This window comes from Zootoca vivipara, chromosome 8 (assembly GCF_963506605.1).
Source record: "Zootoca vivipara chromosome 8, rZooViv1.1, whole genome shotgun sequence".
NCBI classification, from domain to species: Eukaryota; Metazoa; Chordata; class Lepidosauria; order Squamata; family Lacertidae; genus Zootoca; species Zootoca vivipara.
Window position 1 is genome coordinate 41,324,951 of NC_083283.1, and position 20,113 is coordinate 41,345,063.

The following is a 20,113-nucleotide window of genomic DNA, read 5'->3' on the forward strand; positions in this document are numbered from 1 at the left end:
GTTCCTTCTGTGTATAGTTTGGCCACCCTGTGGATAGCCTGAGGTTATCATCATTCTCTACATGAATAGGTGGAAGGAGCCATTGATCATGGGTGCTCTGTAACCTGTGGGGATCAAAGGTACTGAATGAATTATTTTAAAATCCACAAAGAAAACTAGCTAACCTCAGGTTTTATTTCTCTAAGATATACTGAGGTTGCAATGTTTAGCCATAATGTTCATCCCATAAGGAGTGCAGCTGGTTGGTAGAACATCTTCATTTGAAGCAGAAGGTCCCTGGTTCAATTACTGGCAAATCTAGGTAGAGCTAGGAGAAAATCTTGTCTGAAATCCTGGAGACCCACTGCCAGTCAGCATAGGTAGACCAAGGGTAGTCAACAGGGTGCCCTTCAAATGCTGCTGGACTGCCGCTCCCATCAGTCTTGAGCATTAGTCAAGCTGGCTGGGGCTGATGGGAGACCAACAACGTCTGGAAGGTGCCATACCTGTAGAAAAAATACTAAGCTAGATGAACCAATGGTCTGACTCTGCATAAGGCAGCCTACTATGTTCTTCCTGGCTTCTTGCATGATTAGTGAACTTCTGCAGAGTGAACTTTTGTGTTTTCAGTGGAAGCTCCTTTCACATTTGGCAGTGCTGATCTCCCATGCAGCCCCAGCTGTACTGTGTTGCTTCTTACAACTATAGTGCCCAAAGAGGACTATCTGAGCAATTAACCCTTTCAACTCTCATGTCCAGCTTTGATGTCTGTGGACATTTCATTGCCCAGGAGAATCAAGATCAGATTAAACCAAGGACCGAAATGCTTGCACTGTGTTTCTGTGATTAATTGGGGGAATTATTGTTGTGATTGGCACGTACAAAAAAAATGTGTGTGTATGTTTAGCTACTTGAATTATTTTTAAAAGGACTGGTTGCAGTGGAAGCTTCCCAGAGCTTATCATCTTCCCTTAAGCCTTTCTGTGAGGATGACCTCAGACAGCCAATCCCATTGGGTTGGTGGAGAAATCTCTTTGAAAGGAGGGAAGCAATATTACCCATTGCATGTTGCCTTCCGTTGTTCTACTTCTAATGGTAGAAACATTTATTTATGTTCCTTTTAGAAATGTGGACAACAATTTGTAATACACAGTGTGCTGGGAAAACGCATTCCTCGTGCCAATGTCCATTGCTGCCCTTGCTGTTCATGTTTTGTTTTCTCTCAGCAGTCTGGGGCCTTCAAATCATAAGGAGTGTTTCCCTTCCTTCTGGTGTGATCTTCTTAATATACTGTTTATCCATCTTTCTTATTAATAATAATTCACTGCCATCAGTGTAATGACATTTTGCAGATTTCCATAAGCAAAGTCCCTTCCCCGAAGGACCTTACTGTCTAAATTTCGATAGCAACAACTGAGAAAGGGAAAACAAAGAGTAACAATGGATGTATCTGAACAAATGCTTTTAAGCATGGTTACAACTGAGCATGGCTAAGTATTTACTGTTACAGCCATAATGTATATTTTAATAGAATCAGATAAGTGTAGTATTGTAGAGTTGGAAGAGATCCACAAGGGTCATCAAGTCCAACCCCCTGCAATGCAGGAATCACAGCTAAGATTGATGGTGGTTTTAGCTACAATCCAACAGATTTCGTGATACTTTAGATTATTGAATTAACTAAATTAAGTTCAACTGATTCTGTCCTGGGTTGTAGTAATGACTTTTTAAAAAGGTACCAGTAAATGTGTTTTTGAAATTGGGAATCACTCTCATTACCCTCTTATTTTTAAGTGGCATATGAATATATAAATGCAACAGGTACCGGGTACTTACATTAAAATTATACCGGAAAATCCTCTTGTATACCGAGTAGTACTTATGGCATCCTGGAGTCCCACTGATTTCCATTTGGTTTGTCAAACTGAATAAAAATGTCAGAATCTTTATGAGAGGTAGATGAGTTAAGGCTAGATTCCATCAATCTAGTGTAAATATGCTAACAAAGCTCTGCTCTTTATAGTCAACCCCATCTGGAAGTTTACAGTTTAAAGCAGCTGCCATCAGACCATTGATTCTGAGAAGGAAAGTGTCCTCTTCCTCTGGGAGCAAGGGAAGAGCGAATAGGCCCATCCTCTGTGAAAAAGGGTAATCAGAAAGAATTGGCAGTCAGTTCTGTGATGGGAGAAAGAACAAGACATGTATTGAAACCAGACTATGCCACTGTAATGCTATTAAACAACTCTGTGTAACCACAGTGAAGAAACGCAGAAGCAAATGGTGTTCTAATTCATAATGGAGAATGAAATGGGTTTTTTGCTGCATGGACTGAGGTAGTCTTCTCATGTTGGGTTCAGAATGGGAGGAACTACAACTCAGCTGAGTCAAGAGAAAATGACAAGCAACTTTGGGTCTGTGTTTTTCAGCCATGGTTTTTCACCACTATCCAGATGATTGGATCATAGAATTGTAGAGTTGGAAGGGACCGCAAGGCTCATTTAGTCCAACACCCGGCAATGCAGGAATATTTTGCCCAATGTGGGGCTCAAACACACGACCCTGAGATTAAGAGCCTCATCCTCTGTCAACCAAGCTGTCATCTGAAGCATTTGTCTCAAGTACAGATCACAAATTCTACATGCCGCTGCTTGACCCATATTAGGAAGGTTTGCAGCAAACATTGCTGTTCAAACAATCCTTTCACTATGAGCACAGTTCAATCTGGCATGTAGAATCGTCATGCAAATTGACCAACTGGGTTGATTTGTATATCTTCTTATTTGAATTCACATTCCGTTTGTGTCATTTTCCTGGGGGACCAGATTGGATATTAGGGGTTCCTTATAGATACCAAGAAGCAGTATCTAGTTCTCCCCCCATGTGCACAGATCCTGATTTACCACACCATATCAACATTCTGTTAATTTTAGGATTATTCATAGGAGAGTAACAGAAACATCAATATTGCAATTGAAGATACTGCAATTGAAGGTGGCAGGGGTTTTTTTAATCTCCTGATTTATGGGCCTTCCTGATTTCTTTGCCCAATCAATGTTCCTCAGAAACTGTTGGTTTTGAGAAAGACAGTTTTAATGTACTGGGAAAATAATAAATTAGGGGAAAGGGGGAATATATGTTGAGTACTGTGAGACTTCAGCAGAAGATGAACACTCAATTAGAGAACAATTCTAGAAAAGGTTGCCAGAATGCATTACATTTCTCAAATTTATTCTTCCTGTAATACATGATTCATTCTTTAATGTACAGGTCTAAAAGGTCTTCAACCCAATTTTCAGTTTGAAGTGCAGAACATGATTTCCAGAACTATAAAACAATACTCCTGCAGCAAAGTGATGCTATGGGTGTCCTAAAATGTGATTAAATGAGAATTCCATCTTTAGGAACAAAACTAAATTACATCTGGTCATGAGATATTTTCAAGAAAACTTGATAACATACGTCATGGGCTGGCTAGACACAGAAGAATGGTGGGAGAGACCAGCTGGGGAACCCCCAAGGGAAGAAGGCTCAGAGCCCAGGGATTGGTGGTGGGGTGACACTGAGTGGTTAGAGGGAGAAGAGGGAGCAGACTGGGAGGGCGAGATGTCGGAAGCTGAAGAGGTAACAGGGTTTAGTGAGCAGGGAGACTCTACGGTACAGAATTAGAGTCAAAAGCTAAAGCAAGAGAGGAGGGAGGCCAAGAGGCAGAGATGACTCAGGCTGGTGACGAAGCCAGGGAGTTTCTCCCTCCTGCTGTGACACATTACTTTGCATTTCTTTATATGAGCAAAATATAGTCTTGGCCACAGCAACTCTAGTCATCTCATGAGGAAAATCTGAAGTTTCGGAGACCATTAATGTTTCTGTGGCTGATATCCATGGATGTTGGTTCACATGATACACTAGTCCACAAGTAAACAATATAAAAAGGGAAAGCAGCAAATGAAGCAGGATGATGAAAAGTACCTTTAAAATCAGGAGTGGAGAACCTGTGGCCCTCTGGGTGTTGGACTGTAACTCCCATCAGCCAGCATGACCAATGATTATGGATGATGGGAGCTGTAGTCCAACAACATCCTGAAGGCCAGAGGTTTCCTATCCTTGTTTTAAATCTACAACAACAAAAAGTCAGAAGATACTACTGAAGGAATTCTTGTAAAACCAAATATCTGTCATGTTTATCCATAGCGAATTTCACATTACCAAGATGAGTACCAATAACATAGCTTTGCTCCACATTAATACTAGTGAAATGCCAATTTGGATGGGTAAATGGAAGAGCACCTGTAAATCACAGGACCACTGTAAGGGCGGTGCCACTTCCAAAAGGAGGCAGGCAGTGCCACTCCAAAGGTCCGTGATAGATGAGCACCTGTTGATGCTTCTTTCTTTCTCTGCTCAAGCTTAACCACTGCTCATGTTGCTTTTACTTGTGAAGCACCCTGCTGCTCTTGACATGCTGTGGTGGAAGCTGCTCTGCTGGATTCTTACGGAGAAAGAAAAATATATCCACCCATGCAGTCCAACCAGGGAATGGAAGCTCAGTCTCACCTAGGTCATTCTGAGTGATGGAGACTATCACCTTCTGTCAGCATGGCTACTAGAATAACAGGCCAGGGGAAGGATGGACCTGGAATTGAGCAAGAGGTGGAAGTAATCCTACAGGAGCCTTTCCCAACCTGGTGCCCTCTAGATATTTTGGAATACAGCTCCCATCAGCCCCAGCCAGCACAGTTGTGGCAGGGGAAGGCTATCCTAGACTACTGAGTCGATTCTACCCCTCTACTTTGCATGGCTCCATTCTTCTCATTTGCCCAGTCCTACCTTTTTTCCTGGTTTTGCTGGAGCGTGTTCAAGAGATTGTTTCTAAGATACTGTATAATATAATAAAATGAGTTCATTTGGATTTGAAATGAAGGGGCACAAACAAGCAACATTTTCATTAAACACGACTGGAACGGTTATAACCAAGCAAGCATTTCAATGTTATAGTAGATAAAAATCAGAATATTTCGTACTCTAAAGTAATCATATTGCAATATCAACCAAAGCTAATTCTTTAAGGTTTTAGATACAGCAGCTTTGTGCATGCCTTGGACTGAGCAAGGCTTTTCAGCTAGGCTTGATGTTTAAAAGCCCTATTATGTGACTAGCTTTAAAATCCTCTTTTGCAAATTGTTTTCCAGCTAAGGCACAGCTAAGACTGGGTGTGCGCGGGTGAAAATCTGCAGATTGCTTGTGCATTGCCGTGTAGCCAATGTAAAAGCAATCTGCATCACGTACATCTGTTGTATGTCAGTTACATAGCAATGCACAACCAAACTGCAGAATCTACACTATAGACTGGAACACTTGCTGATGTGATTGCTGTGCTCGCATCAGCATGGTGTCAGGATCAGTGTTAGTGCAGGGTCGTCCCATGTGATGCTATCTGTGATTTTAAAAGTATAATGCACTTGCTGAATTTTCACCCCCCTTTCTGCCAGGAAGGGGAGAATGACAGAGTTTTTTTTAAAAAAAACCTGGTTGGAACCCAAGCTGTGATTCCTTTATTGAGGAAGCATGGTTGAGTCTATGGCTAGTGCATTTAATTCCCTATCTCCATATGGATAAAAGTAATGGCCACAACTTCTTGTAGCCTTAGCTGGCTATTATGTTTTGCTTGCTGGGAAATACTGGGTATAGCTATAATGGCTGCCAGTTGCCACTGCCAGTTGCCCAGTGCGATTGCTACCTCCCCCAGATGAACAGGCAAGAGTCAAAATATATGCATACTAGGAGAATTTCAAGACTAAAGAGGAATTCTGTGCACCTAGTTGGTAAACTCTGATTTCCTCTAGGCATAAATCTTACAGTATCTTGCAGACAAATGGGGCATGTTGCAATTGTGAAACCTTTGTGAATACAACCAATATTCATAACAACAGCTGAGATCTAACTCAAAAGGTGTATCTTTGGAAGAAGGCAGATCAGTTATCTAAAAAGCACATATTTCCAGTTTTTTTCACTCCCAGTTCCTATTCCCATGTCCCCCTCCCACTCCCAGTGTGTAGTTGGGAAGTCGTTGATCTGGGTGAAAAAAGAGCCCCCTCTCTTTTGCCCTGGTGCAAAGGACTACAGAGTGATGAAGGTACAATATGGCAAAATGTCATTTCTCAGTACTTGCAATGCTTTTTTCCCTCATAGTTGGGACATTTCAGGTCCTGCTCACAATCCCAGAATTATAGTTGCAAGTTGGTAGTTTGATGGCGATATTGGGAGGGTTGCAACTGTGGATAGTAGCATTTAGTTGTTCAAGATTTGCTTTTCTTAAAAAATAAAAAATGCATTCACAGTAAATTTTCATTGAAAGCACTTTATTCAGCACTTAAACTCTCAGGGATGGTTGCCCTTCTTCCTCTTCAATTATGCAGTTTTTGTGAATTATAAGCAGCTATAGTTTTCTAATTAAACTTATACGGATCATAAGGCAGACTCATCACATTGAGAATAGCAGACTATAAAGAATAACTGTTTTTGTTTAAACAATGGCACCTCATTGAACACCAGGGGAAAAGTTTATGGGGGGGAAAGATTTGCATGTCCAAGTGAACATGGAGATGCCTAACCAAATAAGTTTTGAAATAGTTCCATGACATATTTCCTTGCAGTGGATTTCATTGTAGTGCTTTCAGATACTGTGTACAAGTTACTCACAGAGATCTCAGAATGCTTCGGAAGCAAAACTTTTAAGGTAGTGGGAACAGATCCAAAAGAAAACTCCTTATGACTTGGCTGTCTAAGTAAAAGTAAGACTCTTTTATTTGACCTCTTGTTAAAATATTAAAATGTTCAAATAAATATTGTTCATTTCACTTCATCATAGAATTCAAAGTAGTTTTACTTCGACTTGTTTTCTGCTTCATATGTCTTAATAAAGGACTAAAGAGAATATTCTTTCCATTTGCATTGCTGCAAAATGTTAAACTGGTTTTGTTTGTCTACAGTTGTCAGATGATTTCACCTTTTCTCTTTCTTTTTTGTATCCAAATGAGTCCTTTCTTAAGATTGACATGGGTTTGATAAACAATCGGTATCTATCAGGGTAGCCAATAGTTTACTACTGAGAGATTGCAAAACTACGCATTGTATTTCTATGTGCATGTTGCTTATTGATTTTAGAGTTAAAATCCCAAGGTCTTCTTCAGTGTTGGTAAGCCCTCAGCTGCCTAGTCTTTGTATAAAACACAAAGAGGAGGATGTGTGTCTCTCAAACTAGGGCTCCCAGATTCCAGGCCTCCCATGCACCACCAGCACTCTGTTTCTGCTGAAAGCCTGGTTGATGGAGCTCAGCACATTGAAGGTGCCATCTGGGCTTCAGTACCAGGTGACTGAGTGCTCAGCTGATTCCAAGGGCAAATCAGTGCCCACTAGGATCTAGTAAACCCTTGCCTCAAGACTTGCTCCTCAGTACATCTCACTGAGGACATTGCCTTGGTTTCTGTTCTCTTTCCACAATTATTCCATTGGATTTGATCCCTGCCTCATCTTGACTATATACACTTGCCTCTGGCCCTCTCAGCTCCTGCTTGGCACCTTGACTCCTGGCTGCTTTGGAACAGTCACCTAATTCTGGCTCAAGTAGATTGACAGCCAGCTCACCCATCCACCTCGTTTGTGGAGCCTGACAACCTGCAGCCCAGCCCATTCAGTGGTCTGCCACTGAAGATTTGTAAGCTTTCTGCAGACAGAGATGTTCTGACACCCTCCAGCGCTTCATTTCTTTTGTGCTACCGGAACATATCAACCAGTGGGATCAAGCAAGAGACTTCTGCATTCCCTTCGTCAGCTTTTGACCTCTCTGTCTGTCTTATTTGGGGAAGTTCCAGTGTTACTCAAGAAAGTTGTTTTTTCCTCCCTTTCTTCAATCTGTAAGACAGATTTGTTGTAGGCCCACTTATACCTAACAGATAGCACAACCTGAAAATTCTGACTTTCACAGAAACCTTTAGTGTACTGGGCACCCGCTTCAGCTGAGAACCAATTGCATCAACAGTGTGTTCCTGATACAATGAATGATTATAAAATCCTGAAGAGATTTATTAGAATTGGGTTTGGATTGTTGTGTCCCATGCTTGTGACACTTTGAAGAAGCTAGGATGAAAATGCAGGCAAAAACAATATGATCAAACAGCATTTGTCTGGCTAGTAATCAAGCCTACTTTTGTTATGATGGTCATATAATGCTATGGCTTAATTTTATCAGCCATGCGGTAGACTTTGGCCCTGCATTTCTCATCCCCCTCCCCACAGCCTTGTCCATTTGTGAAATTTGTTTGAAATTTTATATAAAGCTATGAATAACTCATGCATGCAATACTTATTGACTTCTGCTTTTCACTAACATTCATTGACCTTTTAGGTCAATAAATGTAAAGTTGATTTAAGAAGTCAATATGCCTTATTTTAATTTAGATTAAATTTTCATCTGATTCAGCACTCTCTAGTTCTCTTTTTATAAATAAAATGTTCATGTCAATTTATTATTAAAATTTATGTCAAATATAAAATGTTTTCATGTTGGACTGGAAATCCCCAGCTGAGTTATTATTTTTAAGCATTTCCAGCTCAGTGTTTTGAAAGTGACCTTCCTGTGCTCGACTACATATCATGTCCCTTTCCAGTTATTGTACAGAAGGTATACAGACATAAAATTGTATTGCAAGCTCTATGTGAAAAGAGAAATTTCCCACTCTTAAATGTTGTTTATAGACGTGGGCATATAAGTGAATTTGGCTAAAGTAATGATCCTTCTAGATTTTCATTTTATGAAATAAATCCAATAAATTAGGTTTTTTATACTTCTTTTACACTGATACTTTAGTGAGATTTCATCAACCCTTAGGCTTGAACTAAGTAATACTTTAAAAAAAGAATACAGAACAATCTTTTAAATTCTGCAGAAGTTTGCTTCAGATGGTTGCAAAGTATCTTCCATATAGGGAGAGATAAGAGTTCTTTCTAGACTCTAATAAGGAAGCACAGCTATGGGAATTTCCCTTTTACTGAGTACTTTGGTGAGGTCCCAACTGATATATAGTTGATGGAATTTTTTTTACACCCTTTGACACTTCTATTATTCCTTGTGATTTGTTCTCCTTTCATATTTATAGATACAATAATAGTTCCCCCCTTGTTTCTTTTAGGCATTGATTTCAAAGTAAAAACAATTTCAGTAAATGATACAGCAATGAAACTACAGATATGGTGAGTTTTTATTTATTTAGAAAAATGTATAGATCATTCATTCAGAAAAAAATCTCTAACTGGTGTACATAATAAATAACTGATAAATTCCAAACTTTAGAATAATTAGTATATCAAAATTAGTAATCTGCTCTTGGTATTCTAAGATGTGTATTCATTTTTTTTCCAGTACAAGTAATTTTCTTCTTTGGGTTCAGTAACAAAAACAGATTTTATATTTTATTACTTTCAAAACCATTCCATGGGAACAAAACTTGGGGGTTTTTCAGTTGTTTTACTATAACTCCCATCTTCCCTGTTCATTGGGTATGTTGGCTGACGATGATGGGATTGGAACATATGAGAGACCACAAGTTTACCATACCTGCTATAGAAATGTGTGTGAATGGATAATGGCCATACAGCTGCTTGGGTTCATGTTGAAAAGGTTTGTAACTACTCTATTTACAGAACCCAATACAGTGTTACCTCGGTTTAAGAACAGCCCTGTTTAAGAACGATTCAGTTTATGAACTCTGCAAAACCGGAAGTAGTGTCCCAGTTTGCAAACTTTACTTCGGTCTAAGAACAGAATCTGAATGGTGGGAGGGCACCGGCGGCGGGAGGCCTCATTAGGGAAAGCGTGCCTCGGTTTAAGAACAGTTTCGGTTTAAGAACGGACTTCCAGAACGGATTAAGTTCGTAAACCGAGGTACCACTGTATAATAAAAGACCAGACAATGTTTTTGCTGTTGTCAATCTACTAACATACTGTGTGTGAGAGAGAGAGGCGGAGAGGGAGGGAGGGAGGTGTAGGTTGTGAGATTGGGCAGCCTTTGAATGCAAAGCCTATGTGAATTCTGAGAGATTCCTGACATCCCAATTTTACAAATCCACCTAGCAGCAACTGGCAGACAGAGTAGTTTGTGCTAATGTGACTATAAGCAAAGCTTATACTGTACTTTGCAATACTGCCTGTTTGCAACATTGTGTATAACTAAGAAAACCAGTTACATCTTGTTTCCTGTATGATTTTGCCATTGTAACTGAGTCACACATAGCTGGCCAAACCTCAACCAATCTGAACCTAGTACAGTACAGTCGAACAAAATCCGTTCCAGAAGTACGTTCAACTTCCAAAACCAAATCACGGCTTCTGATTGGCTGCAGTCAGCTCCAGCAGCCAATCAGAAGCCGTGGAAGCTCTGTTGAACGTTCAGCTTCCAAAAGAACGTTCGCAAACCAGAACAATCACTTCCAGGTTTTCGGGAGCCAAAACGTCCAAGTTCCAGGGCGTTCGGGATCCAAGGTACGACTGTATACTTTTTCCAGAAATGTGTTTGGTGCTATAGAACTCATAACTCCACAGCCTATTTGAGACCACTGTAAAATGTAGAAAACAGAATAATCGAATTGTAGAGTTGGGAGGGATCCTGTGGGTCATCTAATCCAGGCATCCCCAAACTTCGGCCCTCCAGATGTTTTGGACTACAATTCCCATCTTCCCCAACCACTGGTCCTGTTAGCTAGGGATCATGGGAGTTGTAGGCCAAAACATCTGGAGGGCCGCAGTTTGGGGATGCCTGATCTAATCAAACCCCCTGCAATGCTGGAATCTCAACAAAAGCTTCCATGACAGATTGCAATCCAACCTCTGCTTAAAAACCTCCAACGAAGGAGAGTCCATCACCCCTGGAGGGAGGCCATTCTACTGTTGAACAGCTCATAACTGTTCTTCCTGATGTTTAGTTGAATCTCCTTTCTTGTAACTTGAATACATTGGATCGAGTCCTACCTTCTGGAGCAGAAGAAAACAAGCTTCCTCCATCTTCCATGTGACAGCCCTTTAGATAGTGGAAGATCACCCTTATAATTGGCTGCATGCAACATCCTAAGCTGATGATGGTGGTAAAACACAACACTATCATCAGGTAGTGCAGCCATTTTGTGCCTAATCATATGTATACTTTAGGTGCATTATTCACTCAGTCCAACTGTTCCATTCCTTCACAAGTACAACACTGAGATTTAAAGCCAGGGTTATTTCCATCCATAGTATTTTAAATAAAATCTAATCTGGAGTGAATCTTTACTGCACAGAGGTACTCAACTGGTACGCCAACTGGGTTTTTATTTGTATGCACAGCTTCTGCTTTTTCCCTGTTTACAGAAAGCTGCAATTAATGATTTAGGACTGTTTGTTCACAAACTTACGATGTAAGCAGTACCAAATGATTCCTCACAATGTATTATAGGGACACTGCTGGTCAGGAGCGATTCCATACATTTACTACTAGTTTCTTCCGTGGAGCACATGGATTCGTTCTTGTCTATGATATTACAAGCACAGAAAGCTTTCAAGGAATTGCACACTGGATGAAAGATATAAATGAGGTACGTTTATACTATTCTGCCTTTGCTCTCAATATACAATAATCTGACAGGTTCATAGAAGCTAGGGACAGACACACAAATGCACCCAGAACAGAGTGCCCCCCCCATTTTTACTGCTGCTACCCTGTTTCTCATATTTTAAGACATTCCCATAAAATAAGCCATAGCAGGATTATTAAGCATACAAGGAATATAAGCCATACCCCGAAAATAAGACATAGTGATAGGCGCAGCAGCAATGCCGGCCGCGGCAGGAGGAGGAGGAAAAAATAAGACATCCCTTGAAAATAAGCCATAGTGTGTTTTTTTGAGGAAAAAAATAAATATAAGACATGTCTTATAATATGAGAAACACGGTATTTAGATGAGGAATCCATTGTATATCCCATGATCTATCACTGTTTCTCTCTTCCCGTTTTCTTGTGTAAAGTGTTGCATCATGTAAAGAGAGATAAGTATCCACATGATTTGTCTGGACCACAGTCTTTCTCTCTATTCTCTTGGTTCACAACTCCTCCATCCCACCTGTGCATTTACTCACTTAGACATCTTGCTCATTTCATCTGCCAGTGTGTTAAAATCCTGGATACATCATCATGTTGTTACCCAACTGTTTCCCAATGTCGCCCCAAATTTCTGGTTTTGCTTTTGAACATGGGGTGGTAGGGGTGGTGGCAAGGACATGCATGTATGCCCACAGACACCTTAACATTGATTGGGACGGGTTTGAGCACATGGGTGAAGTGATGAGTGAACCACAGATTTAGTATTCATTTAAAAATTGTATACAATCCTCAACCTGTCGTTCTGGAAGGAGAAAGCCCATGTTCATAGGAAATATGCAAAGATTAATTACTGGAGAGCAAGGAACAAAAATAAATTATAAGAATATTGGCTTTGGCATATAGTAAAAGACGAATGTGTGCTCTTTATTACAGCAAATCAACAAAATAATATATTAAGTCTTAAACAGTCAGACTTCCACTCCTGTTCTGCAATATTCAGTATTATCATCCCTCTCTATATCAAATTGTAGGATTATTATAATTATTTGTTTTATTATTATTATTATTATTACTACTACTACAACATTTATTGGCCACTTTATTTTCTTAACAGTAAATGGGAATAGTGGAAAGGAAAGGAAAAAGAATCAAGGGCCAGAAGGACTGTTCTATGCCCATATGCTCAAATATCTTGCTTCCACCAAGCTGCCATCATGCATCCCATGGCAGTGAATTCAGCTAATGAGCCCCACCAGCAAAAGCCCATGCAAGGATTTCTTCTAGCACAGTGGGGCTCCCTCGGCATCTCCTCCCTCTGTGCCACCACAGATTGGCTGTGGGAGTGGGATCAGGAGAACTCCCTGAAAAAGTATGGCATGGAAGGGGAGGGCAGATTGCTCTATCAGGCAAGCAGAAATGGTTGCACCGATGGACTGATCTGCTTAGTGCCGTGTTGAATTCCTCCCAAAATATTTATGTGTGTAGTCTTATCCCATCCATGTAATGGATAGGATTATGCTGTTAGTTGTGTGATTTCTACATGTCCTGTTGTGTCCTGTTCCTGTGTTGTATTAGTGCTGATGTGCTGTGTGGATAGGTCTTAAACCACAACTTCATCACATAGGATATTTGGAGGGGTTCATTGCTGAGTAAAACAAGAAGCGTCTGGCCAAATCGTAAGCTGATCAGCCATACAACTCTTTCAGCTGCCTGTGAGTCAGTGATTTTTGTTCCACCATACATGGGATTCCACAGAGCCCTTAAGGCAGCTTCCAACTTACGAATAAATTTCTTTAAAAATACAATAGAAAAGGAGAAAAACATGTTTAGAACACAGACAAGCAAACTATCTTAAAAGATCATCACATTTTAGGTTGTAAGCTATTTTGGGTGGGGACCTATTCTGATGTACTCAATAAAGCACCATACACACTGATGTTGCTACACACCTAGATAACAATAGCAACTATGAATTGTCCGTAGGAAGGGCCAATTCTCAGGTTAAAGTGTTATATTAAAAAAAATCAACCACTGCTTTGGTTTGTTTGCTAAAAAAGAGTCTTCATATCTCTCTTAAAACTTAAGAGAGATAGCAGGACAAGTTTTGCTGGTTCAGGAGTCCTATCGTGGGGTGTCATTAGTGAAAACGCCCTGTCGATCAGGCAAGGAGGCATTGGGAACCAGCCCCCTTTTAATGATTTCGCTGTACCGTCGTACCTTGGATCTTGAACGCCTTGGCTCCCGAACAAATCGGCTCCTGAATGATCGAAACCTGGGAGTGAGCGTTCCGGTTTTTGAACGTTCTTTTGGAAGCCAGACGTCTGACGGGGCTTCCGCGGCTTCCGATTGGCTGCAGGAAGCCATGCTTTGGTTTTTGAACATTTTGGAAGTCGAATGGACTTCCGGAACGGATTCCGTTTAACTTCCAAGGTACGACTGTACTTCACAGAAGGGCACTCCCGGGTAACCTGGACCTAATCTGTTAAGGACTTTAAAGGTTGCAATTTTTGCATAATGCATCAGGGTCAAACTAAACGTTACACTTAATGCTTAGCATGCAGCTATGGCATGTGGAGAGGTAAGGGTTATTTCTGCCTCCCCCCCCCCAGCAGTGACCCCTCCTGAAAATCTCCACCACTTTGCACATGGCTGCAAGGCTTGGTTTAAAAAGTTCCTATTGGGAACTTATCCCCTAAGTATCATAAAGCTGACTGAGTGGGATTTGACCTTGTTTTGAATATGTTGGCCTTGTTTTGAATAGGTGATCTGCTTGCACTGCAAGTACTAATAATGTTCAGAGAATTTCTGCATCTTTCTTTAGTTTAGCTAAAGGGTGGCTAAACAGTGGCCCTTCAAACATTGTTGCATTCCACTCATCCCTGACCTGATAGTCATGCTGACTGGGTCTGATGTGAGTTGGAGTCCAAGAACAAGATATTAGCCACCCATGGTATAATAATAATAATAATAATAATAATAATAATAATAATAATAATAATAATAATACCTCGCCCACCTGACTGGGTTGCCCCAGCCACCCTGGGCAGTCTAGAACCGACTTAATGCTTTATATATTTTATTTTGAATATCATTAATCTAATAGTTGTCAATGCCCCTGTGTCACAACCAACGTCTTTGTAGATCTGTCAGAGTTAACCAGCAAGTGCGATATTAAAGAATAATGTAAATGTTTGTATGCCAATTATGCTAATAATGTGCAAGGCTTGCAGATTCTCTTGTGGGGAAACATTACTTTTCAAGACAGGTCAAGATATACTGGGACTTTAATATTTAAATCATTCTTACCTTTCAAATGAAGGACAGCTTCACACTCTGAGCTTATAATGCTGATTGCAGCAAGTTTCAGGACAATCAGCATGTTTATTACAGGAAAATTGCTTCAAAATACAAGTTTGCTTTACAAATTTCTCATATGAGGGTGTAAGATTGATATAGTCCTTTCTCTCTCACAGGTGCTCATATTTTGTAATTAATCAGTTTTAGAACATCGTTCAACATGCTCATGGTATAAAGTGGCTTTGAAGTCAAATATTAATTTATAAAGATGAAGGAGGTGGCCATTTTATGACACACAAAGGTATTCTCAGAAGTTTGTGGGGCAGAAACTGGGGAGAGGAGAAAGCACCCCCTCCAACCAGTCCTCCTTATTCCCGAAGAGTCCTACCCGCACCCCTGCATGGGAGCTGCAGTTTCAGGGCAGAGGCAAGTCCTCTGGGTGAAGACTGTCTGGGTGAATTTGCTCACACTTTTCAGTACCCCACAAATTAGAATACTGAACTAAGTATTTAACATGCAGCCTTACGACAAAGGCCACCATAGAAGTGATGCTTTAAAGTGCTTTTTGCATTTAATATACATAATTTTTTAAAAAGCAAGTGCCATCAGCTGGGGGAGGGCTTATAATTAGCAGGAGTATAACAGACAGGGAGAAAGAATTTAATTCTTTCATTCATGCTGTGTTCCTGGGGGGAAATCCCTCTTGATGCTGTTTGCATTGGCACCCTTGTGGGATTTCCTCTCAATGCAAACAGCACTTTCAGAAGCAGGGGTTTCTTGCACCCTTCCTGCAATGCCTGATAGTTATTCAACCTATATCCAGCTAATGCTCTTTGCATTATTTTTATTTTTGCAACCTGCATGTTAACATCACAGCTTGTTGGGCCCTTAATACCAGCTTTGGGGCTGATCAGGTACAATATGTTCTTTGCACTGAACCTCTATGCATAATCTATTACTTTTGTGTACTGGCGTTCATGTTATTAAACTGCTCCTCCTTGTGGCCAAAGATCATAAAGAATCCAGATGATGAGCTGACTGTTAATCATCTTCAGAGCTGTAAAATCAGTCTCAATTTTTCCCCTAGTGAAGGATCTTCTTGTCCTTGGCTTAAAGGATGACCATAGGAAGCTAATGTAAGTAACTGGTTCTAGATTTCTTAAACTAATGTTAATAATTTGAATTTTGCAAAACTCTGTAAGAGAAGCTACTCACTATTTTAAGATTTCAGTTGAAGCAACATGTATAATTGCATTTTTCTGCGGGGGGAATGATTTTTTATCATTGCCCTTCTTTGCCTTTTTGTGATTTTAAAAAATGAATTTGGAGGAACAACTCAGGCAAAAAGATACATAACTGCACAATGCAGGAAAAAGGACGCACACTTTCATTTTAAGTACTACTGATATTTTCTTTTTTCTATCTGTTCAAATGTGGAACACTTAAATCAAATGTTATTAGGAAGCATGCTACTTCTCTCATTAAATAATAAAAAAGGTAAACTAGTCTATTTACTATATGCAGTTTTAGGAACTTAAAATATAATTTTATATAGAAGTATAAGTGATCTTAATGATTAAAGCTCCAGTGCCTATTGAAACAACCATCATTTTCTTCAATTAATCCAGGTCAGATTGATTCATTATTTTCAGCTTGTGCTTTGCATCCTTGCAATGAGCTTACTTCATTTGAAAGACTACATTATCCTGAACATCAGCTGCAGTTATGAAATGAGATTAGTTGAGTGGATTAAAAAGATGAAACAGTAACCTTAATAATTTTGCCTACTGCTGAAATAAAGCAACATAGTTGTGAGTCGGCATAACTCTACTGACATTTCATGAAGAAAAACCATGTTCCTTTGTGCCTTTTCAGATGTTTACATCAACATAGTGGTGTGGGGCTTTGTCCTCTCCCTATAATTCATAAACACAAGGCTGATGTTTTTATGCAAAGTGACTTTTGTAGCTTCCCTGAAGCCAAACAAGTCACTTCAACTTGACACATTCAATTCAGTGAATTCTCCCATTTCCCTGCCAAGAATTAGAACAAGTTTTTATGTCCGTGTTAAGTATCTGTATATTTGTCCTCTTGCAACTGAAGAAGACCACTGGTTCCAATAAGCCATTTAATTAGTTGGTTCCAGAGGTGATTTGCACATGCAGAAATGTTGGCTTGCACAAGAGGTGCGTGTATGTCATTTCCTCACTCTGTCAGCAGCCCACTGTGGCACATCCCACACTGTCAGGATTGACTTTTTGGAAGGCTCTGGCAACTGCAGTTCAGAGGACGGAGTGGGAAAGCCCTGTTCCTTGAACATAACATCATTCACGGTTCTCTGTATCCAGCCCATTAAGTATCACTAACTTTACAATACACATACATTTGTAAATGCCAGGAACTGTTTCAGAACATGTTTCTTATAATTTAGATATTCATAGATGCCATCAATTGCCTTGAAGTAAGAGAGCTTTCTATTATATGCCCACATTGTATGCTTCAGTCAAAGGGATTATTTTACCCTCCGTTCTTGGGGAAATTATTGCTGTGGTTCATGTAAGTCTTGACCTAGAAACTGTGAGCTGTCAGAAAGCAGTAGAAGTAAATCTAACTCAAGGAGACACCTAATTGAAAGTCAAAAATAACAATAACATTGTGAATGCTTTGCTATAGATAGGATAGTTTTCACCAGTAGGAGCTAGGGACTTTCTTGAAGCAAAAATGTAAAGATTTGTGCCCAGTCCTGTGCATGGGACTTACTTCATAGCGTATGTACATAGGATTGTGGCCTTGCTTATTGCTGGATAGGAGTAGTGGCTTCTCTTCTAACATTGATTTCTATGTGCATTGCTTTGCCAATGCCTTTAGGAGTACACCCTGGGCAAAAGCACGTAAGCATGTGCTATGATATACCACCCTCTTTCAAGGAAAATACTGTATGCTAAACTGGGCAGGCAGGTGATTCGTAGTAGATCATGTGATTTGGGAAGCACTATTGGAGCTTGTATGAGTCCTTGTTGAACCAAGAACCCAGCATGTAGTAAACTTTGTTGTGGAGGATCTATCTATCTATCATCTATCTGCCATCTATCTTCCAGCTTGTGCCTCTGATATCATTGTATTGGCATTCCCTAAGAAGTAAGTAGTTTCCTTAGCTCGAAGAAATATAGAAGGGGGCAGGAAGGTCTGAAGAATATAGAACAGTGCCTTGTGACAGTCAGACTATTTGCTCATCTAGCCCAGAATCATCTGCTCTGGCTGGTGGTGTCTCTGGGACATGATCCTTCTAGCTGGAGGTGGCAGGGATTGAATCTGGGACCTTCTGACAACAAAGCAAGTACTATACTATCATTGAGCTATAAGCTCTCCATAGGAGTAAGTCAAATGAGGTAGCTGGGCTTGAGAATGCACCCCAACCCCCAGGAGAAGAACGAGTTGTATATATCGGCCATCCTCAGAATAGACTTATTAAAATGAATATATGTGACTAACTTAAGTTCATTACTTTTAATGGGTCTACTCTGAGTTGACCTCAGTGGCCTACAACGTCATGTGTTTGGAGAAGTGTATCCTGCTGTTGAGTGCATGTGGTATGAGAAGCTCTGCTAATGGGTTGCTTTTTTAGGGGGCTGATCTTGTCTGTCTTATGTATTGGGCTGGGATGTTTGTGTTGTTGCCATTCTGCTTAATTACTGTGGCTTTTGTTTTACCCACCTGTACTGAACAATGCATGTTGAAAATATTTTGATTTCCCAGAGTAATATCTTTCAGTTCCATTTAGCTGGTAACTAGATATTTGCAGCCCCCCCCCCCCCAGTTTTTAAGTCTCATGCACACATCATCCATTTTTAATTTGTGGCTATGGATTGTAGCTGATGAGCTTCTGCCTCTCTGGCTCCCCAAGAATATGCAAGATTTGTGTAAAGGTTGCGTTGCTGGTGCAACAACAACAACAACAACAACAACAATTTATCATTTGTACCCCACCCATCTGGTTGGGTTTTCCCAGATACTCTGGGCGGCTTCCAACAGAGATTAAAAATACATTAAACACCATAATTCATGGGATTGATCTAGGCCTAGGACTTTAACCTCATCAGGATGAGGCTCCGTATACAACATCTTCATGGTTCATTAAAGTTGTAGATGATGGTGCAACTTGCCTCAGACTCCTTTTTTTATATTTATTGAGGAAATGATTATTGGGTGGGGGAAGAGCCGGGCAGCATGTTTTGGAGTTCACTTTAGTGATACTCATTTCACTTCATTTGTTTATAGAAAGCAGATGAAAACGTGGAGGTAATACTGCTGGGTAACAAGTGTGATAAGGAGACCGAACGTGTCATTCCAAAAAACAGAGGGGAAAAGGTAAGGAATTTATCACATTGTTTCACCTCTTCGTCTTTAAACAAAATGTATAATATAAATATATAAAATACAATATCTGTATGAAGGGCAGATCTTTCAAGTGCTATCTCAATATAAGAGTTCCCTTTTAAGAAGAATGCATTATTTGTATATTTTGCATCAGTCTCTTGCATCTGGAATACACAAATATTACAATTTTTACTTGTTCTATACAAGTAAATATAGGCCTCCTACAGAAAGTGAGCAAACTGCATGCTTTTTTGGAACCGTTTTGTGGTTAGTCAACTAAAAGCTATCATGATGAATATTCAACCAGGGGGCAGTGTTGGGGTATCGCATTTCCTGGCTTCTAAATAGTTCAATGCCTTTTTCAATTGTATGGTTAACAGAGTAACTTTGTGTTAATGGAACAATCCATTACCATTTCTCATTTCTTTCTAGATTTTGTTTGAATTGCTCTTCTTCCATTCCTTTGTCGTAATATAGGAAATAATTCTGATTTCTCTCTCATTTGGTGAAATTTTCCTAGGGAGCAGAACAGCCAATGTTACCTGCTTTCATCAAGTAGGATCATGTAGTATTTGCTCTGCTAATAAATTAGCAGTATTTTGTCATATATAACTGTAAACATTGAGCAAGCTCACTATTATCCTTAGAGCAGGGGTTTTCAACCAGTGTGCCATGGCAACACTGCCGTCTGTCCCTCTTTCCTTCCCTCCCTCCCTCCTCTGATGCTCTCTTGTGTCTCTGCCTCCCAAAGGCTTGCACAGCTGTTTGTTGCAGCAGTCCTGGCTACAAACTCCCCAGACAAATGGTGCCTCTGGGGCTGGCCAGGGGGTGCTGGT

The 20,113-nt window shown here is 40.2% G+C and overlaps 1 protein-coding gene across 1 annotated transcript in view; it reads left to right on the top strand.

The window, feature by feature from the left end:
- The window catches only part of LOC118090309 (ras-related protein Rab-10-like), a 33,850-nt gene that overhangs the window by 1,367 nt on the left and 12,370 nt on the right, over positions 1-20,113 (top strand). The window contains exons 2-4 of the mRNA XM_035125907.2: positions 9,165-9,225; positions 11,460-11,598; positions 19,179-19,268. Of these exons, the coding sequence (XP_034981798.1) occupies positions 9,165-9,225; positions 11,460-11,598; positions 19,179-19,268 (290 nt within the window). The remainder of the gene's footprint in view (positions 1-9,164; positions 9,226-11,459; positions 11,599-19,178; positions 19,269-20,113) is intronic.